This window comes from Neophocaena asiaeorientalis, unplaced genomic scaffold (assembly GCF_003031525.2).
Source record: "Neophocaena asiaeorientalis asiaeorientalis breed wild unplaced genomic scaffold, Neophocaena_asiaeorientalis_V1.1 scaffold140, whole genome shotgun sequence".
In the NCBI taxonomy this organism is placed as follows: domain Eukaryota; kingdom Metazoa; phylum Chordata; class Mammalia; order Artiodactyla; family Phocoenidae; genus Neophocaena; species Neophocaena asiaeorientalis.
Genome location: NW_020173729.1, coordinates 1,257,029 through 1,274,617, shown reverse-complemented (window position 1 = coordinate 1,274,617; position 17,589 = coordinate 1,257,029). Strand labels below are relative to the sequence as shown.

At 42.7% G+C, this 17,589-nt stretch overlaps 2 protein-coding genes and 1 pseudogene across 2 annotated transcripts in view; all 3 read left to right on the top strand.

Annotated features, from left to right (window-relative positions):
- Nucleotides 1–527: 527 nt before the first annotated feature.
- On the top strand, nucleotides 528–3,179 carry HSPA2 (heat shock protein family A (Hsp70) member 2). Its single transcript, XM_024750859.1, has one exon. It carries the CDS (start codon nucleotides 781–783, stop codon nucleotides 2,695–2,697), a length of 1,917 nt encoding a protein of 638 aa, XP_024606627.1. The 5' UTR covers nucleotides 528–780; the 3' UTR covers nucleotides 2,698–3,179.
- The window catches only part of PPP1R36 (protein phosphatase 1 regulatory subunit 36), a 35,829-nt gene continuing 21,223 nt past the window's right edge, over nucleotides 2,984–17,589 (top strand). Inside the window, 4 exon segments of the mRNA XM_024750856.1 lie at nucleotides 2,984–3,025; nucleotides 8,257–8,324; nucleotides 9,162–9,236; nucleotides 10,726–10,773. Coding sequence (XP_024606624.1) covers nucleotides 2,984–3,025; nucleotides 8,257–8,324; nucleotides 9,162–9,236; nucleotides 10,726–10,773 — 233 coding nt within the window.
- On the top strand, nucleotides 7,832–7,993 carry LOC112403413 (uncharacterized; annotated as a pseudogene).

The following is a 17,589-nucleotide window of genomic DNA, read 5'->3' as shown; positions in this document are numbered from 1 at the left end:
CCCCCTACGCCCGCTCCTCCCAGGGGGCAAGAGCGGCCCTCACGCCCAGGCCAAGCCAAGCCAACGCCCACGCGCCGGCGGAAGAAAAATGCCTGCTCTGGCCCTAGTTCCTACTGGCCACCAACTCAGAATGAATTACGCCGCCCCTAAGAGCTAGGTTGGTGGACACACTAGGAACTGGACAGCATTTCAAGCCTTAAGAACTGAACGATGGGCCAAGGTAACTCCCCTCTCGGCGCTCCCTTTCCGCGCCTCCTCCCGGCGCCACGCCCCAGCACTTCCTTCCCCACCCTACTTGGGAGTCCGCGCTGCTTATTGGCCGCGTTTCCTGCCAATCCAACGGACGTCGACGAATCCCGCCTTAGGAAAGGCGAAGATCGCGAAAACGCGTGGGGCGCGAGCCTGAAGCCCCCAAGCCGCCGGTTGCTAGTGAGCCTCGGAGGCAACTGGCCACCTGGGGCGCGTGGGCGGGGCCTCACTTGCATAACGTCCGCCCGTCGCATCCTAGCGCGGGCCGTAGTCCCGCCCCTCACCCAACTAGAAGTCTGTTGGGCCGCAGGCGGGTCACTCCGGCCCAGGCAAGCCTGTGGCGGGCGGTCCCGAGAGCGGATTGGCTCTGAAGGCGGCAGGGAGGCGACTATAAGAGTGGGGAGCCGAGCGAGGGGAGAGGGAGACGGTTGTTGCGCTCGCTGTGCTTGGTGCGAGGCGACCGTTACTTGAGGCCGCGGATTTTCTGCCCTAGGTGTTGTCGTCTAACGTCGCTTGCCTGTCTCAGTCAGGATGTCTGCCCGCGGCCCGGCTATCGGCATCGACCTGGGCACCACCTACTCGTGCGTGGGGGTCTTCCAACATGGCAAGGTGGAGATCATTGCCAACGACCAGGGCAACCGCACCACCCCTAGCTACGTGGCCTTCACCGACAGCGAGCGCCTTATCGGGGACGCCGCCAAGAACCAGGTGGCCATGAACCCCACCAACACCATCTTCGATGCCAAGAGGCTGATCGGTCGGAAGTTCGAGGACGCCACAGTGCAGTCGGACATGAAGCACTGGCCATTCCGGGTGGTGAGCGAGGGAGGGAAGCCCAAAGTGCAGGTTGAGTACAAGGGAGAGATCAAGACCTTCTTCCCGGAGGAGATCTCCTCCATGGTCCTCACTAAGATGAAGGAGATCGCCGAAGCCTACCTGGGGGGCAAGGTGCAGAACGCGGTCATCACCGTCCCGGCCTATTTCAATGACTCGCAGCGCCAGGCCACCAAGGACGCGGGCACCATTACGGGCCTCAACGTGCTGCGCATCATCAACGAGCCCACGGCGGCGGCCATCGCCTACGGCCTGGACAAGAAGGGCTCCGCGGGCGGCGAGAAGAACGTGCTCATCTTCGACCTGGGCGGAGGCACCTTCGACGTGTCCATCCTGACCATCGAGGACGGCATCTTCGAGGTGAAGTCCACGGCTGGCGACACCCACCTGGGCGGTGAGGACTTCGATAACCGCATGGTGAGCCACTTGGCGGAGGAGTTTAAGCGCAAGTACAAGAAGGACATTGCACCCAACAAGCGCGCCGTGCGGCGACTCCGCACCGCCTGCGAGCGAGCCAAGCGCACCCTGAGCTCGTCCACTCAGGCGAGCATCGAGATCGACTCGCTCTACGAGGGCGTGGATTTCTACACGTCCATCACCCGTGCCCGCTTCGAGGAGCTCAACGCCGACCTGTTCCGCGGGACCCTCGAGCCGGTGGAGAAGGCGCTGCGCGACGCCAAGCTGGACAAGGGCCAGATCCAGGAGATCGTGCTGGTGGGCGGCTCCACTCGCATCCCCAAGATCCAGAAGCTGCTGCAGGATTTCTTCAATGGCAAGGAGCTGAACAAGAGCATCAACCCTGACGAGGCGGTGGCCTACGGAGCCGCGGTGCAGGCGGCCATTCTCATCGGGGACAAGTCAGAGAACGTGCAGGACCTGCTGCTACTCGACGTGACCCCGTTGTCGCTGGGCATTGAGACGGCTGGCGGCGTCATGACTCCACTCATCAAAAGGAACACCACGATCCCCACCAAGCAGACGCAGACCTTCACCACCTACTCAGACAACCAGAGCAGCGTGCTGGTGCAGGTGTACGAGGGCGAAAGGGCCATGACGAAGGACAATAACCTGCTAGGCAAGTTCGACCTGACCGGGATTCCCCCGGCGCCCCGCGGGGTCCCCCAGATCGAGGTCACCTTCGACATCGACGCCAATGGCATCCTCAACGTCACCGCCGCCGACAAGAGCACCGGTAAAGAAAACAAAATCACCATTACCAACGACAAGGGTCGTCTGAGCAAGGACGACATTGACCGGATGGTGCAGGAGGCGGAGCGGTACAAGTCGGAAGATGACGCCAATCGCGACCGAGTGGCCGCCAAAAACGCCGTGGAGTCCTATACCTACAACATCAAGCAGACGGTGGAAGACGAGAAACTAAAGGGCAAGATTAGCGAACAGGACAGAAGCAAGATCCTCGACAAGTGTCAGGAGGTGATCAACTGGCTTGACCGAAACCAGATGGCGGAAAAAGATGAGTATGAACACAAGCAGAAAGAGCTCGAAAGAGTTTGCAACCCCATCATCAGCAAACTTTACCAAGGCGGCCCTGGCGGCGGCGGCAGCGGTGGTTCAGGAGCCTCCGGGGGACCGACCATCGAGGAAGTGGACTAAACTTGGACTCGAGTCAGCGTAAACCTCTTTTCCTTTCTCTCTTTTTCCTTTTGTTTTTGTTTTTTCTTTGAAATGTCCTTGTGCCAAGTATGAGATCTATTGTTGTAAGTGTTTAGCCCGGTGTATGCATATGAAAGGAAAGGTGCAACAAATTAGTTTAATTATAAAAGGTTAGTTCTAAAGTTTGGCTTTTAAAAACATTATTTGAGGTTTCTCTTTAATGCATTTTGCGTATTTGCTGACTTGAGCATTTTTGGTTAGCTTAGTTCGTACATGGAGTTTTGAGATGGGAAACCTGAAGTTTGCACACATGTTCTGTGGAAGCTTGGTAACAATAAAATATACAGAAGCTTGAATTGTTTATTTTTATGTACTACTTTAAGAGGAAAGTGAACATTGCAGTAATGTTAAGGACAGGCATACTTTTTATAAACAAATGCATAAGTACAAATTTAAAAGTAAAGCTGAAATTGATCTAAAAATTATTGTGTTGGAGTTTTCAATTTTCCCTTCTTTCTGTTTTACCCATGTTAGTCTTTAACTAAGATATTAGTAGAAGATGAAATTTATCTAACTCAATGTTGCCTAATTTTCTGATGAGGTTCCTGCTTTGAACTACCAGCAACTTAAGGGGAAAAGATCTGGGTAAACGTTTTCCCCCCTTTTAATACAGAAACCAGACTGGGGTCTGACAGTATACCCAAACTCCTAAGGCTTGGCTTAAGTATTCAAGTGAAAATCCACCTGAATATTCCAACAGAATACAAGGTATGTTCCAGGGTTAAGTACAGAAAGATTCTTTCTCTAAACGAAAGCTGGGGCAGGTGTTGTCTTCTGATAATAGCCCAACATAGTATGAAACAAGCTGCTTTCTGCAACATACAGGTGCCTGAAACAAGATCCAGCAGGCAAACGTTAAAGCCACTTAATACTGACTCCAAATTTAGTCAAATTTGTTAACTTTAATTTTCTAGTAAAACAGCTCAACTTCTGGGCTTATGGCAAATTCAAGAAGAATATGTTTTCAGCAGTTAAATTACTTGCAGGTTAGAGGAAGATAATATAGTTTTTTCTTCTGATTTGAGAATCATAATGCATTTTCAATACCTGCCTTAAATGACTAGAATCTATTTCTTTTTTAAAAGACAAACTGCAAGATAGTCCTGTATTTCGTCAATATGCAACTTGTCCATTTTCCAGTATTTCCGATTTGAGATTGTCACAGATATCCTGGGCTTAAGCTTTAAAATCCATATCCTTGGGGGGGGGTTCATATTTTAGTGGAATGACACATCCGCTTTGTTCTGATTGATTCTCTTTAAGGAGAATGTGGAAGAAATTCAGTAAAAGCTGATTGGAAAATGCATAGTTAACCTAGTGTTTTCACCATACAGACATTTTAATATCTTCTTCCAAGTGATGTAGATTCGCTTCATGTTGCTCATAACAGTGACTTATAGAAGCTAATTTTTAATTTAGTAGTGGACACTTCCATATCATGCAGAGATTAATTTTTGAAATAATATAAAAACGAGAGAACAAAGCAGCCTAAAAATATTGAGCTTTAGTAATGATCCTCTCACAGAAGAGCTGACTCTTTTTACGTATACTTTTTTCCTTTTTTAGCAGGTCTCATTTGGGTGGGGTGGGGAGATAAAGAGGCAGTTGGAAATTGCTTCAAAATAAACATTTTTAAAAAGGTAGTTGCTCTTTACACTCTGAAAGCTGGACATGGGTTTTTCAGTGCTCATGCCAGGGTGGAAAGTTTTCAGCAAGAAGGCGTTTAGGGTGTTTCATTGACTGCAGATAGCATCGTATAAATATTTGACAAACTACCTTGGTACTAACAGAATCAGGTGATTAGTAGCCTTCGAGTGACGTTTAACATGAGTTTTTACCAAGATAACACTCATTCTTAACCTTTTATTAGTCCTTTATTGAAAGTGTTTATCCCTTGCTCTAACTTCAAAGTATATAAAGTATAATGGAGTCTTTCTGTAAGTGCAATTTGGTATTAGTATGACTCATTTTAGACCTCAGTTTGGGAGAGATTAGTTTTTAAAGTATCAGAAAAATGACCAATGGTATTCTCTTTGGCCTGGTGTCTGGTAACCTGCTGTAACACTAACATCAATCTATGTAGATACTTCATTTTCCATTATTTTGAAAAGTAATTTGTAAAAGTCCTAGCCTTGAGTGTTTTTAATTCTGTCTTCTCAAATTTACCTAGATCTGAATATTGCTAAGATAAAGCCACTGAAGTAGCCGTTCAGTGTTTCCACGGGTCAGTTGAAACTGGTAACTCGATAACTCCTGGGAACTCCTTAGCAGATTTTAGATCAGCTGTAGTCAAATGATAATGGAAAAAGTACTTGATCTTAGGATGAGGCTACATTACAGTTTAAGGAATAATTAGCATCACTTGAACTTGAAAGTAATGTTATGCTAGGGACTAGTGGTCATGACTAAAGCTAATGCAATACATATAGAATGCTAAGGGATTGAAAAAGTACATTTATCAGAATGGGGACTTAATTTTTTCTTATCTGAATGTCTGATTAACAAAATGGCTGTTTTGAGGCAATGAATCTATACACCTGTCAAAATAAGACATAGCAGGTTGTTTACAGTATTGCAGATGTATGAAATTTCAAAACAAGCTTACCCTAAGTTTTTTATCAAATTAATTTGATATGTGTAATGGAAATTCATGCACTTGACTTGTGTATTAGGAGATATTAGTGCTCTTTACATCTTTAAATTTAGCATGCATAATAGGATATTTAATGTATCACCTATTCAGTATGTCAAGGAGAGCTAAGAATTTCTTTATCCTATGTACAATTTTAAACATGAATATAATAACCTGGCTATCTAGATGAAATCAAAAGATTTCTTTTTATGAAGCTCAAATACTGGGCCCATGATAAGGTATTCATCTACTTTAAGTTGAATGTAGTTTATAAAAGTTGTATTGTGGGGTATATTTCCCTTGCTTTTGAACACTGGAATTGAAATTTTAAAGAATCTCAGATCCATACGTCACAAGACAATTGCTAAGGAAATACATATATTTAGGTTAAGGAACAACAGGAATATTCAATTGCTTCTGTATAATGTGTAAGTAGGTATGAGAAAACTGTTGTGAAGAACTATCCTTAAGCATTAAAATTAGATACAGAATTTAAATCCTTGAAGAAAAATTATGGATCTTTAAAGAAAGATACAAGTTTTTACTCTTGATATAGCTCTTGGGATGGAAATATTTTAGGGTATATGTATTTCTAAAATTTAATAGAGTAATACTTAATGTTGAAATGTCTTTCCCTTAGAACAAATGAAGTCATAGACTCTTTTCCTCCACCCCTTTAAGTATAGATAGGGATGTTTGTGAATTGAAGATTGGGGAAATAAGCGATCAAAAATGGAGTTGCTAATTCAAATACTGGCATTGCTGTTTTCTTACATGTTCGTTTTAAAAGTAGAATTATAACACTTTGAAAATATGTCCATTATGACTTTTTCATAGTATAAGCATGCATTATATCCAGTTAATATCTTGGGCCTAAAATTTGAGACCAGCAACTTAGTTCTATGTCATATGCTCTGAGTTCTTTGACCTTGAGGAATTTATCTTAACTAGGCAAAAAAACAAAAACAAAAACAACTTTCCCTCACAGGACACTTGAAATTATTAAATATTTAGATGGCACCTTTATCCCTACTTTATAGCATCATGAATTGTTTGGGTTTTTTTTTAAAGAAAATTATATTTCCATTTTAGGTTGTGAGTTTCTCATGCCATTTAACAAAAAACCTAACTGGTGAAAAAATCTAACCTAAGAAATGAGTGGGTCACTTTTAAAATAAATAATAATTTAGAGCCATAAAAACAATTTTTTTATTCCCTCTTTTGTTAGGGCCTAGTGATACAGAAATATAAGATGGTTCCTTAAGAGTTATCGAGGCTTTCCTTTAAATATTATGTCCCTCTACCACATGTGACGTAACTTGTCATGTAACTTCTCTGTAGGTCATTGTTCTGGGTTCTCAACGCTTTTATTTTTACTTTAGTTTTGTATTTTAGCCTAAAGTTAAACATGGTAAGGTATAAAAGATCTTTGGTTTTCTATTAGCATTTCTTCACTTATTGAGATAACTGAAGAAGTTGCCTGGAAGTGTGGGGAATGGGTACTATCCAGAGTCCTTGGTCTCTCTCAGTCCTTTTAGGAGCTTCAACTCATTATTTCTCCTCTTCCCACCCAAAGTTAAATACCCTGCTTGGAGAAAAGCTTTTGGTGATTGGGATATTTTGCTAAATTCTTTTTGAGTCATCTTGTAATAAGCCAGCCTCTAAGGCTACAGCCTGAAAGCAGCACTGCCAGCATACAGGTGGGTTTCCTTATATCTGAGCCAACCAGAACAGCTACCAGCAGTGGACTCAAGTGAGTGGAACATGAATCTAGGTGATTACAATTTTATACCACTGTGACCAGTGATTGTGTGTTACCAAGTAGTGAGACTGGGAGGATGGAGGGAAGGGGAAGCAGTGGGATATCTATTGCTATGTTTTTAAAGTTTATGTGAGAATACAATCACTATTTACTAACCATCTCTTTAACGCTAATTAAGCTGTGGGGATAAAACAAAAGCAGAATATATTAGGCATTCCCAGTCATGTAGTGTCATCTAGCATTGCTTACATCAGTGATGGAAGGAAAAAAATACCAAACAATCTGCATATCAACTCAGTTGCAAGAAGAAATTACAAGACACATGATTTGAAAAGTGTAAATACAGAAATATCAGTTGAAAACCCATTGATACAAAGCAAGTTTCTCTACTTTGAGAGACACTAATTTTGAGTACTTATTCGGGGTGATTACTCCTTAAAGAGCCTCGTAAACCCCTCATCTGGATATCTTCAAATGGGTTCCACATCTAGTTATGCAGCAGAACCCAGTTTTGAAAACCTTATTTCCTCCCTTGCTCCCCTCCTGCCGCGCCCCGCCCTAAATTAACCTAGTCCCAACCTGTATGTTTTATATTTTATTTTATTTTTATTTTTCTAACCTGGATTTGAACTTCATTTAGTGCTATTAAACTTTGGAACAAAGGGGAAGCTTCCCTAAGGAACTGAAGACCTTTTGGCTAAGATCAAGTGTAGTATCTGTTCTTATTAGTTTAATATCTGATACATCTTCTATCTGAGGATAACATACTAAGTGGATTTTTGGAGCAGGGAGTTGGAATAGGAGCTTGCTCTGTCCACTCCAAAAAAAAAAAGTTATTCTAATTAAAAACAAAAAAACAGTGATGCAGTTGACTTCTCGGTGGGAAGGCACGAAGAACTGACCTCTAAAGAAGGAACCCCCGTGCAGCTTTGCTGTGAGACGCTAGGGAGCCACAGCAGCCAAAGGTGTCAGCATGGGCAGCAGTGACGCCCACCCGCCACCGCCGCGGAGGTAGCAGGGTCCCGCCCCCGCCCAACGTCGGCGGGGTTTCTCAGCGCTCACGGGCAGTTAGTTGCCTCCGCGACGGTCGGTCTAATGCGGCCAGCGGAAGACCACGTATCGTGTGCCCGAGTTTTATTCGAGGAGGCGACGGTTGGACTCGCAGGCCGACTAGCCGGATGTAAGTGCACCTGGGCCGCCCCCAGCCCGTGGCGGGTGGAAAGCCGACCCCCCTCCCGCCCGCGGCGCCCGACGGGGGCTCGGTGGCGGTGCAGCGACGCCCTCCATTCCCTCGGCCAAGGCCCTGCTCTCAATCCTCCCCAGGCAGGGGCGCCGCCTTAGCCTGGGGCGAACCTCACTCGAGGAGACCTGGGCTTAGTTGTCTACAAAAACCAGACGATGGAGGTGCGTTCGGCAAACGGTCAGAATTGAATTCCGGCTCCCCCCACAGATATCTAGGTATAGGAAAGTTCCACCGCACCACCTCTAATTGGTTGGCTGAAAAATAAATAGCCGTCCTGCGGAGGAAGCGATCCTGCCCTGGGTGGGATCCCCAGAGGAGAGGCTGGAGGCTGGTAGCTACCATGGCTTGGAAAGGATAACCTGGTACTTCGCCCACTTCCTCCGAAGGGTGGGGTCAGGATTAGAGTTGCTGTCTAACTCCTCTGAAAGATTGGGGCTGCCTTGGGCACCAGTTTATTGTGGTCTGAGTCCCAGTTAATCAGTAAATTACTATGGTGAGATGAGACAGGCTCCTAGCCTTCCTCTCTTCTTTCCCTTCCTTCCTTTCTCCCCTACTTTCCTCCCTTCCTTCCCTTCTAGTGAAACTACACCCCAAAACAATCAAAAAAGATAAAATCCTGGCTTCAAGTTAAAAAAAAAACAAAAAACAGTTTAAGACGCTACATCTTTATTGAATAGAGTTAAATAGCAACTAGTGAGAATTATTGTTAAAAGTTCATTGTGACATGTGGATTGTAAATTGAACCTTTATCTTTGCTGCAATCATTTCATTTTACAGCAGTTGGGATTACGATTAGGGATGTGGTACTGGAAAGATGAAACCAGAACTCTTGAATTCAGAAGGTAAATTTTAACAAAACTTTATTATAGCTTTTATGAAAATTACGTGTGTTTGGGATAAAAAAATTCAAGCAGCACAGAAGAGTATAAAGAATAAAATAAAGATCTGCTGCAATCGCAGCGTCCAGAGATAACCATTTGGGCAGCCTTCCTGACATCCCCTTCTTATGACATTTATCAGCTGCTCCTATGTATCAGACACCGTGCTAATCAGTTTACCAACCCTCTGAAACAGCTGCGTGTTAATCCACTTTTACAGATGAAGAAACTGATGTCAAAGGGTTAAGAAGGAAACTAAGTGACTTGGCCAAATCACACAGCTCAGAGGTGATTAAGATGTTTTAAATCTAGGTCTACTTGGTTAACAGTCCATATTCTTAACTACTTTGTAAAATTGCCTTTTTGAGTTATAGAAATAGAGTTTTACATTAATGGGACCATATATTATACCTGCTGCAGTAGACCGTAAATTTTACAAGGTAAAATTATTAGGTTAGAAAAACTAATTTTAATTCTCCATTGAGAAAATACTGACTCTATTAAAAGTGTATCACTAAACTAACAAAACTAGCCACTATCTGCTGTGCACCTGTTATATCGCAGACATTTGCTTATTTTTCTGAGTCTTAAAACAGCCATGGAAAGTGAGCACTAATATTTCCATTTCATAGATGAAGAAACAAGGCTCAGGGAGATTAAGCCATTGAACCAAAGTCTTCCAGCCAGTAAGTAGCAGAACTGACATTTTGAACCAAGATTTATCCAAGTCCTTTCCACTTTATACACGGTCTCCCTCTGATAGACCGCAAGACCTCAATGGCAGGAACTGTCTTAGTCATCTTCATGTCCCTGGAGCCATCTGCAGAACTTCACAGAGTAGGCACTCACCAAATGTTTATTGAACAAGTACAATCAACCAAATAGATTCAAGCAGAGGAAGACTAGAGGCACAGGGCCAATTAGAAGGCTAATTGTAGGAGGCTTATAAATAGTTATCCAGGTAAGAAACAGAGTCAGAGAGAAAAGGGTGCAGGACTAAGAAATATGCAAGAGATGAAATTGACAGGATGTTTGGATAGAATTGATTGATACCATATAGTGCCTGAAAGTGAAGGGAGAGGGAGAAGTAGGTGCTTAGGTTGGCTCCCAGGTGTCTGGCTTGGGTGATTTGTTGGCTGGGATTGCCCTTCCCCCATATACAGAATAAAAGAGGCAAAACTGGTGATGTGTTTGAGGTTGCTATGACGTGGACACATCTCTTAGGCTGTCGGTCAAATGGGGCTGGAGGTCAGAAAAGGAGTTGGCTGTGCAGATGTAATTTATAGTTACATTATAAATATAATTAAATATTTAATAGCACTTAAACATGAATAATTTAAAGCTAACCATTATATTAAAGTCAAAATCAAAAGTTTACATTTCATGGAATATTTATTTCAGTGTTTGAGTAATCTGTCATTTCCACAGCAGTGAGTTCAATTTCTCTTCTCAGATACGTCACAGAAGATTCAGTAGAGTAGCTCCTGAAACATCATACTTAGTGAATGTGAGATAGTGACAAAGACAGCAAGACAGCTCTGAGATTAGACAGACAGGATAATCACAGGAGTCAAATTATACACGGTAAAGCACAAGAAAATGTGGGTGCAAATTTTCAGTGCCAATATTTTCTTTTCTCAGTCTTCATATATATATAAAGGCCATCCCAATCCTCTCTTCTTATGATAAAAATTGCACCATACTTTTTACGTACTGATCTTTATAAATGAAATTATTTTGTAGTATTTTTCAAACTAATTTTTCAGTGCTAATCTAATAATAACCCAGCCCAAGTGGCACTTTTTCCTGTATGATCCTAGTAACGAATTTGCAGATATCAGCTTCACACTGACTTTATTATTCATAAAACATTCATATTCATAAACTAACGTTTCTCTTGGTTCGTTACCAAATTATTCTTTAAAATGGCTTGATTGATTTCCCATGTATATTCCCCACTTGAGTTTGGAGAATATACATGGGATGGTACGATTTAAAAGGTAGATTGTGTGACATAATGTTGAATGAAAAAGGCCAGACACAAAAATGTAAATATTGTATGATTTTATTTATATAAAAATTTACAGTAATAGACAAAAGAACAGAACTGTATTGATAGAGGTCAGAATAGTGGTTACTTTTTGCGGGTTATCAACTGGCAGGGGAAAGTATAAGAGAACCTTCTGAGGTGCTGGAAATGGACTATATATTGATTTGGGTGGTGGTTACATGGGTATATACATAGTAGAAAATTCATCAAGGGGAGGGGGAAGGGTAAGCTGTGACAAAGTGAGAGAGTGGCATGGACATATACACACTACCAAACGTAAAATAGATAGCTAGTGGGAAGCAGCCGCATAGCACAGGGAGATCAGCTCGGTGCTTTGTGACCACCTCGAGGGGTGGGGTAGGGAGGGTGGGAGGGAGGGAGATGCAAGAGGGAAGAGATATGGGAACATGTATATGTATAACTGATTCACTTTGTTATAAAGCAGAAACTAACACACCATTGTAAACCAATTATACTCCAATAAAGATGTTAAAAAAAAAAATTCATCAAGCTGTCCACTTAAGATTTACGTGCTTTACTGCATAAATGGAAGCTATACCTCAATTTAAACAGTGTAAAAATAAAACCCCCCAAACACCAGACTGTATCAAGTACACAAATTGGGTGTAGTTAAAGATGGGGAAAGGACTACCATGAAGAATAGATGGGGGCAACGTTTTCATAGTGGAGCTGCTTTGTGTTTAAGCAACTGTGTGGCAAACCCGAGTATTAGGATTACCTTGGGAGTCCAGCTGCTAGGGGTGATGCTAAGGAAAAGGAAAGCAGACTTTTGTATGTTTTAGGCCAAAGTTAATGTTTGGCTTTGTTGGAAATGTAGATACTGATTCCCTTTTAAAGTCTAAGCATGTCCCATCACACATTAAAATGTAGGTCTGAAGTCAGAGAGGACTCATGAGCTGGAACATGCTCTTTTTTTTCAGAGACAATGCTGCAGACACTATGTCACCCAAATTCGTGATGAGACAGGGCTGAGGCAGAGAATGTGGAGAGGAGACAGTGGTAAGAATGGAAGCTGCAGAGGCAGAGGCTTGTTCAGTCACTCTTCTCACACCAGTTCTGTTTGGTGTCACTCCACAAACCTTTATGAGCTTGTGTCATGGGATTGCATCTGTGCTCTAGAAAGCCCTCTCCCATAGTAACGTGGAGGGGCAAGATTAGAACTCGGGAGACAAGACAATTATGCATTACTCTAAGGGGGAGATGGAGACTTGCAGGAGAACAGAGTCAAAGAGTCATGCTAGAGGCAACTCAGATAAATCCGGCCTTGTGTGCAGGGGGAAGTAGCTGGTAAGACTGGCTGTGAGACAAAGGGAGGAAGGAGGCAAGAACGTCTGGGTCACTGAGTGGGTGACAGCATTGTCTATTGAGACAAGGAAGGTGGCAGATCCGGTATGTTTATGGAGGGGTGAAAGGTAACAAGGTTACTTTTTCAGTGTGCAGAATTTGAGATATAGTCGGCCCTTGGTATCTGCAGGGGATTGGTTCTAAGACACCCCCGCCCCCTGCGGGTCCCAAAATGTGCAGATGCTCAAGTCCCTTATATAAAATGACATAGTACAATCGGCCCTCTGTATCTGCGCGTTCCACGGGCTGACTGGACCTGCCTGTGAGATGTCCAGGTCAAGAATTCAGTAAGCAGGGGTTTGGTTTTCCTGAGAGGGGCCGGTGCAGAATTACAGTGGAAAGTGAACTGACTGAGGCCAGAAGCCTAGGAAATACCTACTTCTAAAAATTATGAAATGTTTTAAAATATCATATTATTTTTAAAAACCAGAAAATACCATTAAGCGAAAACAACCAAAAAAACTTTACAATCCCACATAAAGAGTATGACTGTTAACATGGTAACAGTTATTGTATAGCTTTCCAAATCTTCTTTTATGTATGTATACACACACATACATTTTTAACTTACTCTCCATTTCCGTATCTTTTTTCCTCATTACAAAGTTGCACATACTTGTTGAAAAACAAGTATATAAAAGTAGAAAGTGGGGGGTTCTGCCACAGTTCTGCCCCCAAAGACCACCGGTGCACCAGTGTTAAGGCTTACCACCTTATTTTTATTCTTTTGTGTTCAACATACTGATTATATTTATTTTACATTCTGTGACTGATAATTCCAGTACCTGAAATCATTGTACATCTGACTTTGTTGCCAGCTTTTCTTTCTCTTATAGTGTTATTTTAAAAATTTTAACTAAATATAAATATTTAAAACTTTTTATATTGGAAGATTTCAAACATAAACAGAAGTAGGGAGAATGGGATAATGAACCCTCACATACCCATAGCATAGCATCGCATCAACAGTCACCAAATTAAGGTCAACTTTGTATCATCTATACCCTCATCTTCTCCACCCCTTGATTATTTTGAAGTAAATTCCAGATATCATATCATTTCATCTATAAGTATTTCAGTACATATCTCAGAAAAAATAGGCACTCTATTAAAAAATATAACTAAATTACTATTTACTGGCCTAAAAATACAAAAGGTAATTTCTTAACCTTGTCACATATGCAGTTTGTATCCAGATGTCTCCTATTGTCTAATATTTTAAAAGTTTGTTCCAGTCAGGATCCACACAATTTCCATACATTACAGTTGGTTTGATATGTCTCTTAATCCGTGTGTATGTCTTAAGGTTTTGAAAGGTATCTTCACGTGGCCCTCAGGAATAGCAGACAGGCAAAGAAAGAGGAGCTAACTGAAGAGAAAGCATGATTAGAAGGGTCAGGAGGAAAGCCCTGAGACACACAAAGGCCTTCAAAGGCAAAATAAGAGAGGGAATTTGAGTGGGGAGTGGTCAGCGATGTCAGATGCTAAAGAGAGCTCAGGATGGGGCAAAAAGAAGCCTTTGGACTTAGGGGTCGCTGGGGACTTAGGTGAGAAGCCATTTCAGGAAGGCAGTGGAGTAGAAATCAGATTACAGTAGCTAGAGGAGAAGAATCTGAGATAAAGACTATTTTTGCTAGTTTCTCATCAGTAAGTTTACCAGTGAAAAAGGAAAGCGACAGTAGCCTTTAGGGGATCCAGTACTAAGGGAAGAGACTTTTGTTGCTTTTGTTTTAAAGGTAGGAAAATTTTGAGTTTGTTTGGGTAGAAAGAAGAGATGGAAGAGAAGAGAAGGAAAGTGGGAATGGGATCAAGAGCGCAGATTAGCTTGGAAAAGGTAGAAGCAGAGTTTCCGCTGAGTATGGTGGGAAGGAAGTAATAGACACAGGAAAGCTTGGGAATTTGAAGGTGCAGGAAGATATATCTATGCCGCTCTCCTTACTGAAAGTAAACCAGACCCTCCCAGGCTACTACTGGGAGGAGAATCTTTTGGTAGCCGACCCTGACTCATTCCCCCGAGATTGCTGCTCACTTTCCAGCTCCCTCCTCAGTAACTGCCACCACTGCCACACTGGGCTGGGCCGGGGCTCCGGAAACCTGCATTCACCCAAATGCCCTGACCCAGTACCTAAATGGGGGCATTTCCTGAAGCCAGTGGACAGGAGAGACAGGGAGGGCTTCCCAGGGGAGGCGCTGTCTAAGACCTGAGGAGGAGAAGGTGTTGGCAAGGCAAAGGGAGCTCTGGTTGTGGAGTAGGAGAGTACGTTCTAGGCAGAAGGAACAGCACGTGCAGAGGCCCAGACACATCTGAGACTGCAAGTGGTCAGTACGCTGGGTGTAGAGCTCCAGGCGAGTGTTAAGAGAGGAAGTAGAAGTTTTAAACCAGGGCAAGATCGTGAAAGGTCTTACAGACCATGCTGACGAATTTAAACTTTATTCAGAGGCCACGTGGGGTCGGGGGTGGGGGGGGGATTGAAAGGTTTTAAATGGGGAAGTAATGGGCCAACCAACAAGGCATGCTTCTCTCTGACACAGTGTCTGTAGTCCTAGCCATTCATGTTGCAAGTGCCCCCTACTCCCAGCTGGGAGAGAACCAGCCGCCTGTCTGAGTGTTTGCCAAGGTCATGGACTCCCCTGAGGACATACAGCCAAGGAAACTACACCTCCAGAAGCCTTGAACTTCTCTTGTTTTTTAACACAGCCTAACCAAAGACTCTAGTAACCACTGAAGAGCTCTAACTGGTGTGGAAGCCAGGAGTGGTCCAGCCCTCCGCATTTTAGTGATGGGTTCTAGGAGAAAATATGACTGCTTTTTCTCATTTATTTCAGGGCAAAGGGAAATGATGTGACTGGGCTGTGATATTAGGAAATCACATCAACACAGTGTGGTCTGTGATTCTAAATGTGTTGCCAGATTGAGAGGGAGACTACGGAGACCGGAAGAAGGTACAGATCTAGGTCAGACTGTGGTTTGGGAGCCAATCAGAGGTGCAGTTCAAAGGACAATTTTTAATTATTACTAGTGATACTTCTTAGTGATTCCAAATGCACTGTGAACATAGGCTGCTTTTAGAGCTATGGCAGGACACTCACAAAGAGACATCCATCTCACCATCTGATCCGGAGAATGACTTCAGTCAAGTGAAAAGCCATTCAGGCAAGTGTGAGAAGACGTGTCCAGAGGTCAGAGAATAAGGACTAGAGGTTTCGCAGTAAATGCCAGACTACTGGCTAAAAGCAGGCACTACCTGCCACAAGTTTCAAATACTGAGACATGGTCAGCCTCTCTGAGCCTTAGTTCTCCATCTGTAAAATGATAACCATGTACCAGATGATCTTTTAGATGTCTTCTAACCCCCAAATTCTATGATCTTATGATTTTATAATTCTAAGTTCATTTGACTTAGTTCATAGACCTGATCCAAATGTATCCTTTCCTTATCTTAAGGCTCTCTTGTCTCAAATCAACTCAGGCAAACTAACTAATAGGGCAAAAAATGTTGAATTATAGGGATGGGACTGAGGCAAGGTTAGGAGGGAAGCAATTTCATTTGACACTAACTGAAATTGGGTGTTTCTATCTATATTCTCTCATCTTCTAGAGAAGAGAAACCCTGGGAAGGGCTGGTGACCTGAGTTTTCTTTAGCCTGTTAGGGAAGTTAACAGCCAACGGCTTGTAAGTGGCCAGAATGTTGTGACGGTCCAAGAGAAAACTGAAAACAACTTTGTGTTCTTGTTTAGGTTGGTTCTGTTAATGCCACACATTAGATATCCAGCAAGTAGAATGGACTTCAAAGAGCTCTTAGAAAATGTCTGAATGTTTGGGGGAATTGAGGATTTTGTTAAAGGCTATCTAAATGGCCTGTCAATAGAATGTATCAACAATGCACTGTTTCTTCCTCTATCAACTTTTTTTTTAGGAACGCAGATAATAAATCAATACATTCTTGTTATTAAAATAACCTGAAATAATACAGAAGTATACAGCTGTGGAAGATAGCTCTCTTCATCACTATGCCTCCTCTCTGCCCCATCTCTCTTTGGAGGTACCCAGCATCACCATTTGGTATCCTTTCATTTCTTTTTTCCTGCCACCTCCTCAGTATTTCAGCACACTTTCCCTCTAAATACCCAATCCTTGGAGACCAGTGATAAGAAGAGGACAAGAAAGAATGAAAAGTTTAGAAATTTCTACATCCACTAACCAACTTGGTGCCAGTGGTCTGAAAAGAAAGAAAAATACAAAAAATCATTCCCTTGAGGTGATATCATGTACATGCTTTTAGATTCTAACCTAGTCTACAACCTGAATATTGCCAGGATGTTGGCAAAAACTCCTGGAAGAAGAAAGTACCAAACTGGTTAACTTTATCATTCCCATGGGAGGTATTTCTCTAAAATGATGACTTTGTGGGTAACCAATCCCAGAAAAATTTTAAAGGAAGTTGTTTCAAAACTGTTGTGTTGACAAAGAGATGATAAAGAGTATATATGCATGATTAGGGAATGACTAAAATCTGGGGGAAAGTGCTTCTACTTACTATATCTATGCTTAAATTTAACAGAGAGACATGTAACTGTGGGCAGAGATTAAGCTTCTGGGTGGTGTTATCAACATGGCATTGTTTCAAGCAGAAAAATAAACGTCATAATCCACAATGGTCACCAAACCAATGTATTTGGTAGACACCACAATTCTAGAAAATGAACTCTCTATGAGGCAGGAACCACATCCTGCTAGTCTTCAAAACGCTTTTCTCTGTTTTCCTATTAAGCATTTGCTGATAATCCTGAGAGTCTGTGCATTGACTGTAATCAGACACCACTTATTTTCAATGTTATAGCAATGCCTGACACAGAGTATGGCCTCAGTACACATTTATTTGTTGCTTAATTGTGGTCCA